This window comes from Pseudomyrmex gracilis, unplaced genomic scaffold (assembly GCF_002006095.1).
Source record: "Pseudomyrmex gracilis isolate BER0280 unplaced genomic scaffold, ASM200609v1 scaffold_260, whole genome shotgun sequence".
Classification (NCBI taxonomy): Eukaryota; Metazoa; Arthropoda; class Insecta; order Hymenoptera; family Formicidae; genus Pseudomyrmex; species Pseudomyrmex gracilis.
Genome location: NW_018020844.1, coordinates 152,740 through 172,688, shown reverse-complemented (window position 1 = coordinate 172,688; position 19,949 = coordinate 152,740). Strand labels below are relative to the sequence as shown.

At 39.4% G+C, this 19,949-nt stretch overlaps 4 protein-coding genes across 9 annotated transcripts; 3 read left to right on the top strand and 1 right to left on the bottom strand.

The window, feature by feature from the left end:
• Positions 1-137: 137 nt before the first annotated feature.
• On the top strand, positions 138-3,136 carry LOC109859401 (protein phosphatase inhibitor 2-like). The gene is made up of 4 exons (XM_020437641.1): positions 138-462; positions 977-1,147; positions 1,252-1,331; positions 1,414-3,136. Exons 1-4 carry the CDS (start codon positions 383-385, stop codon positions 1,629-1,631), a joined length of 549 nt encoding a protein of 182 aa, XP_020293230.1. The 5' UTR covers positions 138-382; the 3' UTR covers positions 1,632-3,136.
• LOC109859398 (tRNA pseudouridine(38/39) synthase) lies at positions 1,995-5,122 on the bottom strand. The gene is made up of 6 exons (XM_020437636.1): positions 4,989-5,122; positions 4,770-4,897; positions 4,115-4,680; positions 3,740-4,031; positions 3,503-3,639; positions 1,995-2,633 (listed from the first exon to the last, which is right to left on the bottom strand). Exons 1-6 carry the CDS (start codon positions 5,061-5,063, stop codon positions 2,578-2,580), a joined length of 1,254 nt encoding a protein of 417 aa, XP_020293225.1. The 5' UTR covers positions 5,064-5,122; the 3' UTR covers positions 1,995-2,577.
• Positions 5,123-5,239: 117 nt separating this feature from the next.
• Positions 5,240-6,430, top strand: LOC109859382 (U11/U12 small nuclear ribonucleoprotein 35 kDa protein-like). The gene is made up of 4 exons (XM_020437607.1): positions 5,240-5,416; positions 5,594-5,812; positions 5,914-6,127; positions 6,204-6,430. Exons 1-4 carry the CDS (start codon positions 5,414-5,416, stop codon positions 6,308-6,310), a joined length of 543 nt encoding a protein of 180 aa, XP_020293196.1. The 5' UTR covers positions 5,240-5,413; the 3' UTR covers positions 6,311-6,430.
• An 816-nt stretch (positions 6,431-7,246) lies between these two features.
• LOC109859372 (troponin T) lies at positions 7,247-19,726 on the top strand. Of its 6 annotated transcripts, none has more exons than XM_020437578.1 (13): positions 7,247-7,351; positions 9,385-9,430; positions 12,843-12,860; positions 15,323-15,353; positions 15,625-15,729; positions 15,881-15,977; positions 16,081-16,117; positions 16,205-16,310; positions 16,401-16,619; positions 16,899-16,991; positions 17,075-17,155; positions 18,589-18,667; positions 19,000-19,726. In XM_020437578.1, exons 2-13 carry the CDS (start codon positions 9,405-9,407, stop codon positions 19,257-19,259), a joined length of 1,152 nt encoding a protein of 383 aa, XP_020293167.1. In that variant the 5' UTR covers positions 7,247-7,351; positions 9,385-9,404; the 3' UTR covers positions 19,260-19,726. The 6 variants fall into 6 exon arrangements, with proteins under 6 accessions (XP_020293167.1, XP_020293169.1, XP_020293168.1 ...); XM_020437580.1 differs by lacking the exon at positions 18,589-18,667 and adding an exon at positions 17,759-17,837; XM_020437579.1 differs by having other exon boundaries at positions 7,266-7,542.
• Positions 19,727-19,949: the final 223 nt, after the last annotated feature.

The window sequence follows — 19,949 nt, the reverse complement described above, 5'->3', positions numbered from 1 at the left end:
TGTGTAATCTAATCTCCGGTGTGCACACAATATTGTCGGCGCGTGAAACGGAACAAAGAAAAGAGAGAAGTGGGGGGAAAAGGAGCTTCAGAGGGCGATACTATGCAACTATTTTGCACATGTGCACTCCATTTTGGTTATGCAGATGAGTTGTACGTTAGGGTGTGTTGTGTATGTACATACCGGATGATCGGACTGTCACAAGAGGCTGATAGAGACCGCTTCTGATGCTGAGGGGCGCGTGAAAATGTTCATCGAGTAACCGACACGTTCGCGAACAGTTTATTCAAAGACAAGAGAAACGAAATTTCGTTGATAAAAATGCAATTGCATCGTGAGTGACCGTCGTCGTGTGTATGTGTGTGTAATCCAGCATTTTATAATGGCAGAGAATTTGTCAAAACGGCCTTCCAAGGGAATCCTAAAGACATCCAGCAGTTTTGATAATCCAGAGGCGCCTAGGTGAGGGAGCGTTAATTGAATTCCGACGTGTTCGCGTAAAAATAGAGATGCGTGTATCTTCCTCTGCCCACGTTCGTCGCTCAATATCAAAGGCGGCTCGCGTGACCGAAACGTAAACATACATTTATATAAGGACAAGCACGCGTGACAATCGAATGAGTTCACGCACTGTGATTTGCTCTTCGAATTTAGTACAAAAAAAAATGTGTGTACATATATATATATATATACGTATATGTACATATGCGACAAGGTTTAATACCAATTGTACGTTGTAGATCTTGCGAATATTCTTACCGAATGTGTGTAAAATATTTTTGTGTTTCCGATTTTATTTCAAACGAAAAACTTTGAAAGATTTGTGTGAAACACAAATTTTTCTTAACGCAAGTTAGGAAGTATAATATGAAGTATAATATGAAAATGTCAACTTATTATTTCCACGTTCTATTTTTGGATGTACATAAACATTGTATCCGTATTTCTTCATTATTTTTATATTGATCTTCAATAGACCTAGCAAAGAAACAACATGGGACGAAATGAATATCATTGCAACCCTTCATCCTGCCGACAAGGATTACGGTCATATGAAAATTGAAGAACCAAAAACCCCATACAACTTTGAAGGCCTCCAAAATGAACATGAATTTGATCAGTTGGACGCAAGCACCATTGCGGCAAAGTATGTAAATGTTATTTAAATATTTTTCGTGTTTATTTCGAATTATTTATAACACGGGACGGAAATACAAGAACTTGGCATCAAACTTGATTGTTGAAATGCAGATTAGCCGGAAGTAGTAAACCCAAAATTTTCGAAGAATCCAGTGAGGAAGAGGAGGAGGAGGAAACTCCTGAGGAAAGAGGTAAGAATATAAAAAATTTGTCTGTGTAAAGATTTCCATGGAAAAATTCTCATCTTTATTTCACTTTTGTGTTTCACTTCAGAAAGGAGAAGAGCTTTCGAGGCAAAGAGGAAAGGTCACTATCGCGAGTGGCACGCCGTACAAATGGCGAGACGACTTTTAGAGCAAGAGGAATTGGAAGAAGACGAGGACGAAGATAACGAGGGTAAAAACAATGAGGAAAACTCATCGGAGGAAGAGAGCAACTTTGACACTCGGTTCAAATGCATGCCGTCCTGTGATAGAAATGAAAACAAATGAAAACCTCCGATTGATGTCTTCTCAGTTTTTAAAATCGCTCACAAAGCGGTCACACACACATACATGTTAGCAGCACTGTTTTATTTTTATCATTTAACAGTATGATAAAAAAATTATATGTACGATAGATGAAATACGTTTCATTACACTTAGATGCCCGAAGTAAAATCTCACCGATTTGATTGTGTACATATAACAGCTTCATTAGCTTCATATCCTCTGTAAATAAATGTTTAAAAGACGTCAGTGTTTAAGAGATAAGAGCTGCTGTTGTTAGAATTTTTTAAGATCAAAACCGCCAAGTCTTAATCTTGACGGGAGGACAATTGCACATATGTAACACAGCCTAGTGCGCGCCCGGGCTTTTTTTTTTTTTCATAGCTATCACTAGATCCATAGCGATTTGTACTGACACTCGCTCGTCCGTAGCCGGTTCGGTGTGAGATTAGGGTTGAAAGTAACAGCAAACGTTACGTTCGCAGCTTAGAACTCACTCACGGAAATAAAGCTTCAAAACTGTGTAAAACTTATCGCTTTCGACACATTTGTCTGTTTAGATCTGCATAGATTCGCGAGAAGGTTCGCTCGTGGTTTTGTGTATAGTCTTGTTACAGGCCTATCAACGTTATTTGTAAATTTTTTTTTTGTTTTTGAATAGCGTTGATTCTCTTCTGTCGTAACGGATATTCTCACGTAAACTTGATGGTCTTGCCAAAACATTTGCGAGGTTGGAGAGGGAAAGGGGCTTTTGATGAAGTGCATCAAACTTTTTGACGAAAAACAAGGCTGAATAAATAAAAAAAGAAAAAGAAAAAAACGGTACATATAGCAAACAACAATCGAGAGATGCCATATGTAGTACTTAGAGTAAAAGCCATGTATATTTAAAAGTATTGATACATATGTGTAACTTATATACAAGTCCTGTGATTAGAATAGGCGTATGCTACGTGACGCAGTTTTGTTTCCTCTTGTAATGTTCGATTTTGCTTTCCAAGCTGTCTGTATGGAAAAAAATCGAGTTATCGATCATGCATTCTTTTTTTTTTTTTTCATATACTTTGTTAATGGTAAATGTTCAAACTAGTAGAGAAAATCGGGACGCGAGGCGAGATGAACCGCGCCTGTAGAGATTGTACAGATTCTCAGTCTAAACCTGTCCAAGTTTATGATATTTCTCTTTTATTATTTTCGTCCATATTCAATTTTTTACCAGTTATCCTCGCTCCGTTGGAACTGCGTCGATCGGTACGGATTAAATAATCACAATTGCAACGCACAAGTACAACGAACATATGCAGTACGTAAATTTAATCTTGCGTTCTTCCTTCCGGTTGTTTTTTTTTTTTTTATCTTTCTCGTTTGAGAACGAAACGAAGAAAGGAAATAAGAAAGTTCGAAGAGAATCGAAACTCGGACAGGCTTAGTCGATTAAGTTTATATAGTGTTGAAAGATAATAAAAGAAAATAGAATGTACATTTCAAAACAAAAAAAAAAAAACAAATGATAAGTTCAAGAAACGTTTTTTAAATACAGCGATATTGTACTTTAGCGTAGCGAGGAGACGAATAGTCAAAAATTTACATCTGATTGTTGGAATATTTTGAAGACACAACTGTATTATAGTAGACTATATATATATATACGGTAGTATATATATGTATTAAAATTTTTGGACAGTACTTGTATGCATGTATGATGTCTTAGAGATAACTAAAAACTGTTAGATCATGCTATAGATAAGTTAACGAATTTAAAAGAAAGAATTTTAATAATAGACTTAAACGAAAGCTAAGAAGACCAAGTTTGATGTTAAGTCGTGGCTTTGGTAACGAACATTTATGTTGGCCAGTTTTTGCTCTATACTAACCGCACATTTCTCGTTTCATCAGCGGCTGATACACCTTCGATTGTATTCCAAGAAGAAGGCAATCCGCCTGAAAATCTGTGTTTACGCCCTTGACCAAATTTTCTAAATGCGTTAACATAGCTTTGATCATTGAAGACCTGCATATATCAAACGAGAAGCAAAATTTGCGAGATCAATTATGTATACAATTATATGTAAAGATTATTTCTTTTTTTTTTTCTTTCATAATAAACATACTTCACAGTATTGAGAGTCCAGTCTTGTTGCAAAGTCCTGATGGTGCATACCAATTCATCTTCGTCAACGAACCACTCGACACCCTCATAATCGCAATACCAAAGATTTAGCGGCGTCTCGTGCGCCATGTTGTACTGCGGTTTCTGCGGACAAGTCTCGACGTCCAAGAGTTTCAAAATTACTTCTGGCTCTTCCTTTCCTCGCCCGACCAGCAGCAAGACGCCCATCAGGCAACGAATTTGATGCCAAAGAAACGCTTGACTGGTAATTTCTAATTCGCACATAGTGTAGCCTGCAAGAGAAAAAACAATCTTTTCCTCTGTTCAATTGGAGATAAAATAAGTAGCAAAAAAAAAAATTATTAAAGAAACATACCTGTGAGTTTTTCTGTGTTCTGATCGCTTACAGAGACTTTCGCGTCGATCACGGTTCTTGTGAAATTTGTCACGCCATTGGCTACGTCCATTTTACAAATATTGCGAAAATCATGATTGCCTATGACATATTTCGCAGCTCTGTCCATGGCGTCTATGTTCAGATTGCCTTTTGGAAAGAGATACTTGTATCTTCTGTATTTGCAATCAAATCTCGCGGAAAAATTAGGAGATGCCGGACACCACGCTACGCATCTTATGTTCGCTGGCAACAATCTGTTCAATATCTTGCAGTAAGGCAACTCGTCCGCCAAGTTGTCCTGCTTCTCAGGCTCCAGCCTGCTGCGTATGTCTAACGAAATCACCTGGGAGAACGAGCTGACCCCTTTGTCAGTTCTTCCACAACGGTGATAATTTGCGCTCTCACGTGACTCTACACAACAACTTTTTATCAAAGCTGTAAACAAGTGATGCTCGATGGTGTTGATGTTATCCTCTTGCACGGTGAAACCGTGATAGTCCCAACCGAGATAGTAAAATTTCAAGAGAATGTGTCTCATGTGACACCTGCAATTGGAAACTCCCGTGAATTGTTCCGCAAGGAAAGTATTGAGTAAAAACAAAAACAAAAACAAACAAAAAGAGAATACACTTACTGTGAGAAATCAAATGATTTCCCAGTCTTTCCTTCTTTCTCCACTAATTTGGAATCTGTGGCCTTCGTGAGGAGCACTTTGAGTTGTTCATTGTGAGCTTCAACTTGCAATATTTTGTTAATTAATTCCTGCATAAATGATGAAAAAATTTTATATATAGATTTGTGCACAAATAACTATGAACTTATGCACACATTTGCAAGTGCGCAAAAACCGTACCGCTTTATCAAGTGACTCCAGCTCTTCCCTCGTGCTTTTTCTCTTTTTCGCACGTTTTTGCACAACCTTGGCCATAATAACATCTCAAATTAAATCGCCAGTAAGCAAACACGCACACACATTTACAGGTTATGTCGCACGTGTTTCGCGCGACAAGGATCGATCGATGTATCGAGAATCGCAATTCAATATCTCGCATTTCGATATCTCGATCGATATCGAACAAATTTCCTAACCCTCGAGATTATCGCTCGAAGTGCGATGTCAAACAGCTGACGGCATGTTAAACGGAAAGAAAACAAAACTGTTGTTAAAAAGTCTCTCAGAACTGAAAACACCATAAACGTGTTTCTGTTTTAATCAACGAGAGAAGCAAAACAAACAAACGTTCAATTACTTTGTGTTACAAATGTCGAGTATCAAACATGGTAAGTGCATTTGATCAGTACAATATTAATGGTACAATATTAAGCACAGTATAATATTAATTCGAACAGAATATTTTTTAAATAACGAAACTTTTGATAAAGTAAAAAAACAATAATATAAATGTGAAAAAAATTTTTGTCTTGAAGTGTTTAGATGATGTTTTCTTTATTCTTCAGGCTGAAGATACGTTGAAGAACTGGAGTCCTTACGCCAAAGAGTACAATCCTTTACAAGCGGGTAGCATTGACGGGACGGACACCGAACCCCACGACAGGGCCATTAGCAGAGCGATCGCGAGCCACTACGAGCCACCGCGCAATTTGGAGTCTAATCCAGAGAGAACTTTGTTCGTAGCCAAATTCGGTCCCAAAGTTACCAAACACGACTTGAAGGAGGTAATGTGCAATTTGTTGAGAATAATTAATTTTCATTCCAAAGCTTTTTTATTTACGTCAAACATAACTGATCGTTTCGTAAATAAATTTTGATATTCTAGTTTTTTAGCAAGTACGGAGATGTTCTTTCGGCAAGGGTTATAGTGGACATAGTGACCGGAATGTCTCAGGGATACGGTTTTGTGGAAATGAAGAGCAGAGACGATGCTAGAAGAGTTCTGAGACGAGCTGCGGATGTTACATTAAAGGGATACAATTTGTTTATCGACTACGAATGCGGTCGAACCATGAAGGGTTGGAAACCAAGAAGACTAGGTATGATTTTCCGTGTCTGTGCGTTTGTTTTCGCCGTTTATTTCATAACGTTTCAAATTACTTGCGTCAATTTCAGGAGGTGGTTTCGGTGGCAAAAAGGAATCTGGACAGTTGAGATTCGGTGGCAAGGACAGGCCGTTCAAACGACCAATCGTACCTAATATTATAAAACCAAACAGATAACTGACGATGACTGATCCTGAAACTCTCTTATCGCGTTTATTTCCATCTATTTGTATCATTTCACTTGGATCGCTTCGCTATTTTGTTACTGGAAGCAAATAAAACACTGTGCAAAATGTACCAGACGAAACACATTCATTAAGGCTCCTGTCGTTCCAGTCGTAAATCCCGCGCGTAAACAAGTTCCGCCGTCATATCTTTGAGGTAAAACACCAAAGCAACTTTATACCGCAGCGTATCTTATCGCGAGATCTCCCACGTGATCTCTTTCTCGTCTCTCTGTCTACATAAGGAGACAGCGCGCGATTCGATACAATCTTCGCGATCCCAAACATAGCTTCCAGCTAAGCCCTTTCGCCACTGCGGGCGACTGTGTTGGAAAAACTCGGGGGCGCGAATAAAACAATAACACAAATGTTCAATCATTTTTGCGACAACTTTTTTGTGTCAGAGAAAAGTGCGCATTGATCGTATTATTTGTATAATTATTTGCGCGTGACACAGACACATGAGAAAAATGTGAAAAATGAGATTTACTGATCGTCTTCGAGAAGTGTTTAGAATCTCAAAATCCTGAGATTTTTCAGCCTGTACCAGACATATTACAGACTAAACCGACTAGTTTCTCATCGTTCATCGGGAACACGCAACAGGCCTACTTTTGGAACAATCCGTCCGGAGAATTCGCGAGTACGTACGAGCACGTTACTCGCGAGGTTGCGTGTGTGTGTGTGTGGAGACGCGCGAAATATTTACAGCGACGATGATCACCATCGTCGGTAGAGAGAAGACACGAAAATAGTATCAGCCAGAATCGTATCTCGTTCTCGTGGTCCACGGATGCGGATCTGCGCTCTATTAATAGTGAGAGAGGGATGAGGGAGAGAGAGAGAGAGAGAAAGAGAGCGACTACCCGGAGCGGGCACGCTGCCCGCGGCTCTCCACGTCTGCAGTGTCCAGTCGCGGCTTTTCCGGATCTCTCCTCAGAGCGGCTCAGGCTGTCGCGGACTCTACATTCCACCGGGATTCAGGCTCCTCCCTGTGCGTGTTTGTCTGCGAAGTGTGTGATCTCCTCGCGCATTCTCTATCTCTCTCTCAGAGTCTTCCGTCCGCGGGCCACCCTCGTAAAAAATCCAATATACATCCTCGTGTCCTCGTCATACACTCACACATCCACACATTCACACACACACACACACACTCTCTCTCTCACGCATTGACACCAGCCGAGTGTAAGTTTTCACATTTTTTTGCATTCTGTGTTAATGATTTTTGTATCTTCTCTCTTTTCTCTCTTTCTCTCTCTCTCTCTCTCTCTGTCTCTTCTGTTGTTTTGCCGTGTCGAACGCCCCTCGTCTCTATTCGGTCAATTCTAAAAAATCTGCGAGGGTGAATTGTGTCTCTATGTGTTCTCTCGTGTAATCGTGTGTGCGCGCGCATGAAATAAAAAAAAAAAAACAAAAATAACAAAATAAACAAATTTATTTCCAAGAATTACGGTGAAAAATTTTGTCAATAAGAAATTTTGCATTTCGAGCGAGCAGAGACGCTATCGAGAAGTTGTTAAATCAAGTAGTTTTTCTTTAGAGGAGCGTTGCAAATTTGTTAGCAATGTTTTTTTTATTAGATTGTTAGTTTTTCGTACTGTAAATATTCTTTTCCGCTGTCTCTTCTGAGAAATGTATTACTTCTGTCTCTGCCTCAAAGATAAATGTTCCAGTAAAAACTCTTTATAAATATACCGTGTGTCTGCTCGCGATTTCGTTTTATTGGTTACCAAAAAGAAATTCGCTTATTGGTGTGAGGAAGTTCTGGCCTTTGGTATAAATGGCGAGATGACGCAATATATGACGTGTGAATCATTCGAGAATATAAAGTAAAAACATAAAAACAATCGGAGAGAGATAAACGTGTAAGATAATGTAAACGTTGACGTATTTGTGCAAAAATTCGTAAAAAATCATCGGGGTTTTTCGTTCTGCATAGCGTAAATTTGTTGTCTTCTCCGAATATTGCAAATATGTAATTGCGTCGAGACGCGAGATTCCGACTTTTGCCGATTGTTCGAAATTGCTCGCGAGAGAGGAGAGAAAAAAAAAAAGAATCGGGAGAAGAGAGAAACGAAAAGAAGAAAATAAAGGAATGAGCGAGCATGTTGTTACCTCTAAAATTAGAGCGACGAGAAGAAGAGAAGGGGACTGCTCCTTATAGAGCTTGCAACGCCGAGCTTGCGGCCAGGGTTAGCAAACTGGCATTTTCTCTTTCCCGCCTCGAAGTATCGGATTACTTCGAAAACGCGTCGGCGCGCCCTAACCCGGTCCATTCAACTTCGGCTTTCTTCTCGTTTCTCTCTATCTATCTCCGCTTGCTAAGGTGCTTGCATTTTTTCATTTTTTTTCGATCGCTTTTGCGTGTGTCCGCACCTCGTTATATCACGCCGACACAATCTCGTCTTCCTTTTTTGTCGACCTCTTCTTCCGCTCTTCTTCTTCTCTTCTTCACATCATCACGTACTCACAACCGTTCAGACTCTCCTCGCAATCCTCTATGATCGTTTCCTTCGTTTTCTAGCAATTTTGCAAGCGATTGTGTGAGTAATCGAAACCAGAGAGAAATTAATCGCGTTATTCGTGAATTGACTACTTTGACGTATTATTTGATGTGATTGCACACACGTGTTGTCTTGCTGAATTGTGAGATATGGCGTATTGAGTGCGAGGAAAATTGATTGCGCTTTTCGTCGGGTTTGAAGATATTGAGGGAGAGAAGAGAATTTGTTTTTTTTTTACATTCACAAAGTTTGTAATGTAATAATTTGCAAATAAAATAGAACATTGCAATACGTGCGGAACAAATTAATTAAGTTTTTTTGTTCGCGGAAATTGCAAGTGCAGTGTTTTTTTGTGCCACGTACAGTTTTTTTTTTACGAAATCAACGTGATTTTTTTTTCAAGTTTTTTGTAGAATTTTAATATCGAGGAATGTGTGTGCGTCTCTCGCGTCATTTGATTCTTGTGTGTCGCGCGTCCATTTTGTACATTTCATAACCGATACATCTTATTTTTGTGTTGCAGCACTTTAAATAGCCGCCAACATGTCGGACGACGAGGACCAATACTCGTAAGTGATTAAGCAAAAAAAAAAACACTTAGTAACATATTAATTAATTTCCATCTTTCTGAAGATCAGTTTATCGATCGACTTCTACATTATTTCGTTATCCGTAAAATATTTCATCGCGTTTATTTTGAAATCGGTGCAAGTCCAACATTTGAGACATCGCGCGATTTAAAATTAATTAAGCGAGTCTCTGAAAATCAAATGAGAAGGAGAGGATGGAAAATTTTTAACCAGTCTCAAATTTTGACTCTCTCGTATTAATCTTTTAATTATATCTTCATTCTTGTGACAAATTTGTTAATCCCACGAGAACTTGCATAACTTTCAAAGTACGTGTTTTATATAATAATTAATTTTTTCTATGTGATATCGCTGTTCTCCGAGATGAATCAGAATGCGAGAATATCAGAGTGTCAGTGAGAATTTTCAGATTTTTTTTGTCAAAGACAACGATAGGCAGGATCGTTGTGAACATTACGTAAATTATTCGTCCGAACAAAAAAGTAAATATAAACGTAAGGTCAGACAGTTATCCGTTGGCTTCGTCGTGTTCCCAATGTGTCGTTCTGCACACCATCACAATCTTGTCTAACTGTGTTGTCTCAAATGTCGAATTCCCTTGTCTATTACGTTTTTACATACTGGTCGCGCCCGCGATCAAGCTCTTTAACAGAATCTCAAACAAAGTTAAAAAATTTCGTTGATTCAATTACCGATGACCTCGTACAAGTACTTGACTTTTTATTTTTTTTTTTATGTCTTAACTTCATATAATTTCAACAAACGAACAATTTTTTTCTCTTTTAAATTCGCACATAAATTATTTAAAGATGATTAAAACCTGTGATGTAAGAACTCGCACACTCATCATCACGATACCAAGCACACGAAAACTATGTACTCGCAAGAAATTTGCTTGAAGTAGAAGCAAACGCGCTTTGAACAACTCCCCTCTGAAAGTGTGCACCCTCTCTGATTTTGCAAGTGCACCCCTTTTCCCCCTTTACCCCCCTCGGGTAAACTCTGTTTGTTTGTACGATTTGAAAAAAAATCGCCCACCCTTGTGTCCAACACCCTGACTAACTAGACTTTTTTTCCGTTTTTTCTTTTGCAGCGAGGAGGAGGAAGTCGAAGAAGTGTAAGTGTTTTTTCCTATTACGTTCAAGTTTCCTCAGATCCCGCTTCTGAGATATGTTTTATCCTTCTGACGTTCGTCAAAAAAAAAATCTGTATTATTTTTTTTTTCATTTCAGGAAGTAAGTTTCTGAGGCTTGTTACTGTGCGAGCGTAAAATGTAGCTACTACGAGGGCGCGTAGCGAAATTCAGATCTCGCGCTGCGAATTTTTTTTTTCACCAATTAGAGATACAAATATAGTTTTTTAGCATTAACCAGGAGATCTGTAAGAGATTTTGTGTCGCGAGAATGTATGTTAAGCAACGCGCGGATTCGTAAGATGTATCTACGGGACGTGTTACTTTCCAGAAAAAATCTGATGTGATCCGCAATATTTTTTTAATTTAATATCGTTTTAACGTGCAAGAATTTTAGTGTTAGAATAATTTTTCATCCCCGCATTTATTTATTTCTTTTTTTTGTTTTTACATTGACATTGCGTTTTTCGATTTACACAAGTTGACGAATAAAAAAATTAAACAAAATCGATGTAGACGTAGAATATAATGTAAAAAATGTAGAAATGCACGAAGGAAGTAGCGAGTAGTCCCGAATCGCTGAGATTACATACACACGGAAGGTGTTTCTGTTCTTTCTTTGATTTACGAACTCCGTTTTTTTTCTTTGTTTGTTTATTCACTCCCTATCTCTCTCTGTCTGTGTGTATCTCCACATACAACACACAAATCAATCAACCAACCAATCAATCAATCAATCAAACCAACCACCACCATCACTTGTCGTCGGCTAATCGACCCCCGCGCGGTACAATACAATGCAAAAATTGTCGAAAATCAAAGGCAGCCGGAGAAGAAGACCGAGTAAGTTTTACACACGACAAAAAAGCCTTCTCTAATTTTTTTTTTCGGCAAAATAAATGGTGTACGCATTATATCTCGTCAATGTCGTTTTTTTTAATATTGTCTTTTCTTTTATTTATTTATTTTTTTTTTACTTCCGTTGTCTAATCACTGTTCTGTCTTTTGTCATCGCTGTATAATAATTGTTCGTCCGTTCTCTATCTGTTGTACACTCTTTTTACTTTGTTTTCTTCATCTCACATGCGTTGTGCCGCCGCCGCCGCCGCCGCCGCCGCCGCAGTTGTTAATTTTTACGTAGATTTTTGTATAGCGACACATTTGCTGGCTCTCTCTCTCTCTCTCTCTCTCTCTTTCACTCTCTTACTCTTTCTCTTTTTTTTTCGCTCCTCTCTTTTTTTCTTCCACCTCTTTTTTCGATTTTTCTCATTTTTCTTCTATTTTCTTTTTTTGTCCTATCATCTTTTTCTTCTTCTCCTTCTTCTTCAGTTAAACAGTACATGATGGATTAAAAAAAGGGATAATTTTTACAAAAAAAGAATGCTGCCACGAAATGGCTTCCATATCAGCGATATATCGAAGCGATTTCCTGCGATATATTTTTCTTTTTCGGTGTCGCGCGCGTTTCAGGTTTTGGAAAAAAGTATATTTTTTGCCCCCCCCCCCGCCCTTCCCCGCTCTTCGGTGTATTCGCTGTCTTCTCAACGTCTTACTGTCGTGTGTCGTGTCGCTGTTTTTTTTGTTTTTTTTGCATCGATGGTTAAACGATAAAATGAAAGGCAACAACGCTATGACGCTTTTTTTGTGTACAGACGATACACGCACACAATGTGAACTTCCACATGTGAAGTCGCACACGACATGTTCACCATTATACACACGGAAACATTACACAAACTGTGGACCCACCACACATCACACACTCTGTCTCTCACACGTTACACACACGATTACAGCAAAAAGATCTCACCCGCTCTATGATTCCCTCGTGTCTATATCTTGTCGTGTCTCTGTCGCCTAATCAGCCTCTGTTGTTCGCACTACACAGCAACTGGACAACGAAAAAAAAAAAAACAAAAAACAAACAAACCAGTTATGCAAAGCTACGAGATCTCCGAAGAAAACGACAAATCGCTTGATTGAAAGTGCAAAATTCATCTCAGGCAGTGTACACGCTCGCAATAAGCGCCTAAAAAAAAAACAATCGATCATCGTTTTCACGAGACATGGATTTTAGTTTGCATAAAAAAAAAAAAAAAAAAAGGAAGATGCAATTTTTGGAGACGAGCGATACCAATTTATAATTTTACATACATAATTAATTACGCGCGTGCAGAGCTTTGTGCAGTCTTATGTAAGCGAAATGATAATCACACACACGACTTTATTAATGAATCTATACTTTCTTTTTTTTTATAGGGGTAGAGCGTCCCAAAAGTAAGTTGAAAATATCGAGGTGTTTACACGTCAATAATACAACCCCTCCCCCCCCCTGTTCTTGCAGGCTACGTTCTTTCGTTCCTCCCTCGCCCCCTCGAGCTGGTTTCCCTGACGTCGATTGAATCGGTTTCCTTGTTTCTTAGGGAAACGGACGGATTTTTTTTTAAATAAACAAAGAAAGAGATTCTTCCGAATGAAGAAAAAGGTATATTCTTTGTTTTTATATTTTCAAATTTCTAAAAATTGAAACACTTTCTATGAGAGAAGCCGCAAAGATTTTCGCGCGACGCGAATAAACGCGCGATGTCAAATCTTTTGGAGTCTGTAAAAAAGTTTCCAGAATGTGTCAATCTGTCCGACGTCTGTGAAACCGGCCAAGATTTACAATCTTGAAATTTGCGTTACATGACAGGAATGAGATTGAAGAAAACGCGCGTTTCGGGTGGGTCGTTTCACAGGATGTCGCGCGTTAAATTTAAACATTCGCGCTGTAAATCTGCCAATTGCCTATCTGTGCGCGAGACGAGGGAAATTTCTTGTTTACGAGAAATATGGGGCGGCGAGACGAGATGAGATAAGACGCGCGATCGTTGGCCCTGTGTCGTTTGAGAAAATGCGCGCGAATATCGGATCGGCGTGTCTTCTGGTTTCTGAAAATGGCAACGCGCGCGAACGTGTGAATAACGCTAGTTCCTCAAATATTATAAAATATTTTACGCTGGCGATTGCATAATGCCAACGTGTTACGATACCTGAGCCGTTTGGGAGCCTGCCAGACGTTCATAAATGTATACGCACAACAACGTAACGCGGTTTATTCTAAGGCCGACGTATGCTCAAAACCGTACCACGCCCTGATGCGATCATCGTCAACGGTCGGCTCTCATGCGGCCGCGTAATGCGATTTTTATTTAATTATTTAGCTCGCGCAAATTGTTTTCTGTCACGGAAAATCGCAAAATACAATATTTTGTCACCGAGTAATTTGATTCCGCTCGTGTGTAAAATTGCAACCCTGCTCGGGTTGCGTTTTCGTTCGATCGCAACTTCGCGGAAAAAGAGTTTCACATTACGCGGCACCAAATGCGCGTAATTCGTCGCGAAAGCGACGACAACGAGACGTTTTCAGGATCTCACTTCTGTCAGAGCGACATGTCTAATATAATTCACTTGTCAGTGTTCTCGAAGCTCTTTCCCCCCCCTCGTATTACATTTTGTTTTTTTTTTACATCTTGTTCGCATCTTCGCGTGTCTTTTTTTTTTGTTTCTCTGATTAATAACGATATTAACGAATTGTACATAATCACATCTGTTGTTTCACGTCGAAAGTGATGTGTCATGATGTCCTTATTACACATCGACTCTCTGTCGTTTATTTGTGTCTCTCTCTCTCTCTTTCTCTCTCTTTCTCTTGATTTTTTTTCCCCTCTATTAATTAAATTGACCTTGCGCCATGATTGATCGACTTGCAAGCAGTAATCATGTAATACCCCAACATCCCGGCCAATCCCATTGTACGTACAGAAAATACCGTAACACACGTTTGTGTATTCTGATAAAATATATTAAATATATTTTTTATCAGTATAAAAATTGTTTATACAAAGATATTGATTTCTCTGTCTCTCTCACTCTCTCTCTCTCTCTTTCTTTCTTTCTTTCTCTCTCTTTCTCTCTTTCTCTCTCACATAATTTTCCTCATGTTTCGAGCGACTTTTGCGAAATTGCGTTCTGATGAATTTAATTTCCATTTTGTTCAAAAAAGAAATCGCGCGAGAGTTAAAAATATTTCTCAAAGTTTCTTAATCATTTCGATACACCCGTTTGTCCGTGTTACTCCGTGTCTTTTTCACGTCTCTTCTGATCACTCAAATCCACGTAATTGAAGTAACTCATCCAAGACAGTTATATGGGACTCCTCTGATCTAATGCCTTCTTCCTGCAGATTCGCTGCGGTGCGCACCTTGATTTCTTCTTTCTACACGCTTGCACCTTACTCGCCTTTCTATCTGCATTTTTTTTGTGTTTCTTCTCTCTCTCTTTCTTTTTTTTTTCTCTTCCCTCTCCCTTCACACGCGTTTCCTCCTCTTTTGTTTTCTTCTCCTTGTACCGCTGATTTTTTTTCTCACTCTTTCTGTTTCATCCGTCCGATGTTTATCTATCTGTCTGATTGTTCCGCCCAATGTGTTGTCTGTGTGTGTGTGCGTGTGTGTGTGTGCGTGTATACAAGCGGCGTTTGTGAATAATGTGCGCTGTTGGAGAGAGAGAATGTTGGATGGAGTTGTAAGTTGTGATAAATAAGGTGGGGAAATGAGAGATGTGGACGTGCGTAAAAAAAGAATCGCGTCCGCACACACACACACGGAGTTTCTGAAGGATCTCTCGAGATCTTTCAGAGAACGGAAGGCTCAGCCGTCGTAATCTAAAGAGAGTTACTTTTCTTTTCCGGCCTTCTTCAGGGAATCTGGCGAGAATATCGAGTTTATGAAGGTGAGTGTGAACTCGACCGGTGTGTACGCGAAAACGGTGTCGAGCAGTACCCACGCAACTCTCTTTGCGCTACACAAGCACAATTTCTTTGCTTTTCTTCTACGTAGTCGATTTATTTGTAAAGATAAGTAAAACTGTTTTTTTTTTTTTTGCCTTTGCTCGTTTGTTTTCCGCGCATTGGGAGTTGCTTGGGGCACGATATTGAAATTACTGACCTAATCGTAATTGCGCACAAATGACGTGACTAATGGAACGTTGTTGAAAAATTCAGAGACAAGAACAAAAAAGAAGTGACCTCGACGAACAGCTCAAAGAATACATAGCGGAATGGCGAAAACAGAGAGCCAAGGAAGAGGAGGAGTTGAAGAGATTAAAGGTACGACATTTTTCTTATCTTGTATTTTTTTTAATTTAATTTAATTTTATTTATATATTTGATACATTTGACACACATGTTTGTACTTATGTTATTCTCTTTTTGTGTAACGTCTGAAGACGTCAATGTCTGAAGAAAACGTTGTTTTCAGGAGAAACAAGCAAAGCGCAAAGTCACTCGCGCGGACGAGGAGAAGAGATTGGCTCAGAAGAAGAAGGAGGAGGAAGAGCGTCGCCAGCGTGAAATTGGTAAACGTCTCTCGGCAATTTTCTTTCTCTCTTTTTTTTTTCTTTTTTTTTTTTAGGAAAAAACCCAGAAAGAACTTGATCGAACTTGTTTGACCGTTTTCAGAGGAGAAAAAACAACGTGACATCGAAGAGAAGAGAAGGTATGCGTGTTGTTAGCTATTGCTTGAACAAACACTTCCTTGCGTTCTCCCAAACGTATATAATAATATATTTTTGCTCGCATCAAGGCGCTTGGAGGAATCGGAAAAGAAGCGACAAGCTATGATGCAAGCGATGAAAGACCAGAGCAAAGCAAAGGGTCCAAACTTCACCATTACCAAGAAGGATCTTGCGGTGAGTAGCGGACGTGCTGCTTCCGTGTTTGTATCCGTCTTGCGACAATTTGATTTGACGTCTTTGAATGTATCTTAAACGTTATTACAGGGCAATCTTACATCGGCGCAACTCGAGCGCAACAAGACGAAAGAGCAGCTCGAGGAGGAAAAGAAAATCTCTCTCAGCATCCGCATCAAGCCTCTGGAAATCGAAAATCTGAACATTGACAAGCTACGTACTAAGGCCACCGAATTGTGGGAGGCAATAGTCAAACTCGAAACTGAAAAGTACGATCTGGAGGAGCGGCAAAAGCGTCAGGACTACGATGTAAGATTTTCCCGCGAGGGAAAAATTCGTTTGTGTTGCAATATTTTTTCTTTTGAATTATGAAGTTAGTAAAAAACCAAGTGCGCTTTATATGTTTTTTTTTATTATATATGCGTAGTTGGTATAATTTTTTTTTTTTATTACGTAACTTCGCGTAAACGGAAAGAAAACACGTCGAGCGTGATTTGTTTGGGGAATGGATCGCTTGTGGTAGTGTAATTATAGTCGCTGTTGTTTTTCAAGCTACATTGATAAATCGATATTACCGTTTTATCTTAGCTTAAAGAGCTGAAGGAACGTCAAAAGCAGCAACTAAGGCACAAAGCTCTGAAGAAGGGTCTCGACCCCGAGGCTTTAACTGGCAAATATCCCGTACGTAATTTACGTTTAGAAGAAACGGGGGCAGGGGGAAAATTAAGAGATAAATGACGTTTAATCGAATCGCTTGTTTACAGCCGAAAATTCAAGTCGCGTCCAAGTACGAACGTCGCGTCGATACCAGGTCCTACGACGACAAGAAGAAACTTTTCGAGGGTGTAAGTACAGATATTTTATTTACTTCTCTGAAAAAAAAAAAAAACGCGCGACAAAACTCTTTCCGCAGGTCGCGACATGCGTGGGGAGGGAACATTTTATTTTATTCGATCAGGGTTTAAGTTGCGCACAACGAGAGAGATAGTTTCCTCTTCTCTCTTTGTAGTTTTTTTTTTTTCTTTAAATTGAAACCGCTTTTGTAGCGCAAATTTTTTTCTGAAGTAACAAGTGTTATCTTTATCTCGATTAAAAGGTCACGCGAAACGTAACGCGATGATACTCGTGTTTTTTTTTCTTTTTTTATGTTTTTACTTTCTCGACTAAACGATCGAGATAGCTTTGTCAACGTTTGTCCAACTGTGGAACAAAAGAAATAAACGAAAACGGTGGAGTGTAAAATAAAATACACACACACACACAACGTGTACACGTGTGGGAACGCGAGAAATTTTCGACACGATGTAACAAAAGAAAAACCTACACGTGATAAAAATCCACACGCGCAAAATAAGATATACGAATGCGATAACAAAACTACCTAAAAAAAAAATAAAAAAATAAAAAAACAAAAACAAAATAGTGAGCATGTGTCGATTAAATCACAGGGTTACGACACGCTCTTAGCGGAGATCACCGAGAAAACGTGGAAACAGAGATCAGAACAATTTATGAAGCGCTCCAAAAGTGAGTCCAATCTCTCGTGTCGATCCCTCTGTCGTTATTACATGCCCCCGTTTTTTTTTTTCGCTTTTGTCGTTTTTTGCTGGATTGCATCCCTCAGATTCTCATCATCGTCAATTATCGTGTTTCTAATAATTTGTACATATTACTCGTTGACTAAACGACCGAGAGGCAGCTGTCAAAACCAAGTTGTTGCTGTGTTGTTTCGCTGATGTACAAAAAGAGCACGGGTCTAGCGTATTTTTGTGTGCACACACCGTCAGCGTGTCTTTCATTTTTTTTTATCTCACGCGCACCATCAGCATGGGAGAGACCGCGAGAGCAATTACCACCACGAACATAATTTCCCCGCTCCTCCCCCAGTAATGTTGTCGAAACATTTGTTATCTTGTCACTCCCTTACGTTGTTTCAATTGTGTATTGTATTGTTCAGTCAGTATCAGTTCAGGTTCTACAATGTCCGAGATTTGGGTTTTTTATTTGGGTAAGATTGTAAAACAAAATCCTTTGTGTATCTTCTGAACCTCCGGAAACGAAGCGCTGAAGATCGCTTAGCTACCCACTTCGAAACGATCTTATGAGGAAAACCCCCAACCCTAACTTCGCTATAGAGAGCCGAATTTTACGAGAGCCACGAAAAACTACAGAATACGAAGAAAAAGGGTCTTTTTCTTCCCCTTCCCCCCTCGAAGACGAAGATGCCCGATGTGTGAGAATAACTCCTAGCATGCCATTCTGTCCGTTGATGTTTCAGGGTCTGACCGAACAGCAGAAGGAGATCTTAGAGAAACAGTGGGCGCAACAGAAGGAACAGTTTATGGGTCGTCAGAAGAGTACGTATGATCTTCACTTTCGGGACTTCGAGAATTGCCACCGGAAGTACAGGAAAGAGTTCGGAAGAACTCTCGGAGGTGGTTCTCGAGGCGCCGAAGTGATGCGCAAAATTGATTTAATAAAACAGAAACAAGTGTTTTTGCCCACTTTTGTTAAAGATTTATTTGTTTTTTTAAATACGAACACACTTATCATGACACAAACGTATGAAAAATTTGTTAAATTTTCGTGTTGCGACGTGCAGTTTTTGCTAATATACAAAAAGGTATGGCAACGTGTAGATGTCTATCACACATTGATCAATAACCATTTTATCTCTCGCGAATAACAGCGAAGTTACCTAAGTGGTTCGGCGAGCGACCGGGCAAGAAACCTGGCGATCCCGAGTCCCCGGAGGGCGAGGAAGACGTGAAGGCCGCCGCCGACGACGACCTGGAGGAGCCGCAATTCGAAGAAGAAGAGGAAGAAGAAGGAGGCGGAGAGAAGGAGGAAGGCGAGGAGGAAGAGGAAGAGGAGGAGGAGGAGGAGGAAGAGGAAGAAGAAGAGGAGGAAGAGGAGGAGGAGGAGGAGGAGGAGGAGGAAGAGGAGTAAAAAAATTTCTCGTTTATCTCGGCATGTACAGATATTGGAAAAAAGAAGCGTATTTCAACAGTTCTCTCTCTCGAAGTGATGATCATCACTGCACTCAGTCTCTCATTAACGTTTTCCGAAACTATCGAGCGTAGGTCAGTAGCGACGTTGGAGAGAAACGCCTATATGAGTGACAACACATCTGTGGCCATCTATTCCCGGGATAAAAACCGGAAAACGCCCAACCAGGTCGCCACACCTTTGCCATTATAATCAAGCTGATTGTTGTTTCAAACGATCAATTTCAGACGGATGATGGATGCTGCTACGGTGGTAATCCATTTCTATCCTTTTTTACCGTCTTTGCTATACATCTCATTGTCACTTCTCTCAAGCTACTGCTACTCTATTATATTATCTCTCTACTATATCATAATACTACTACGCTACTACTATTGTAATTGTTACTATTGCTATATTACTTCTTATTACTATTATTATTATTATTATTATTATATTGTACAAAAAGATACACGTACACAAATTACAAAAATAAAGCGATTTATCATATAAAAAAAACTCTCTCTCTCTCTCTCTCTCTCTCTCTCTCTCGCTTTGTCCTTTGGCGCTTTTCTGCGTTGCGTATATGTTGAAAATAAAACAATCCCGAATAAACTGGTTTTGAATAAACAAAATTTATTTATTTATTTT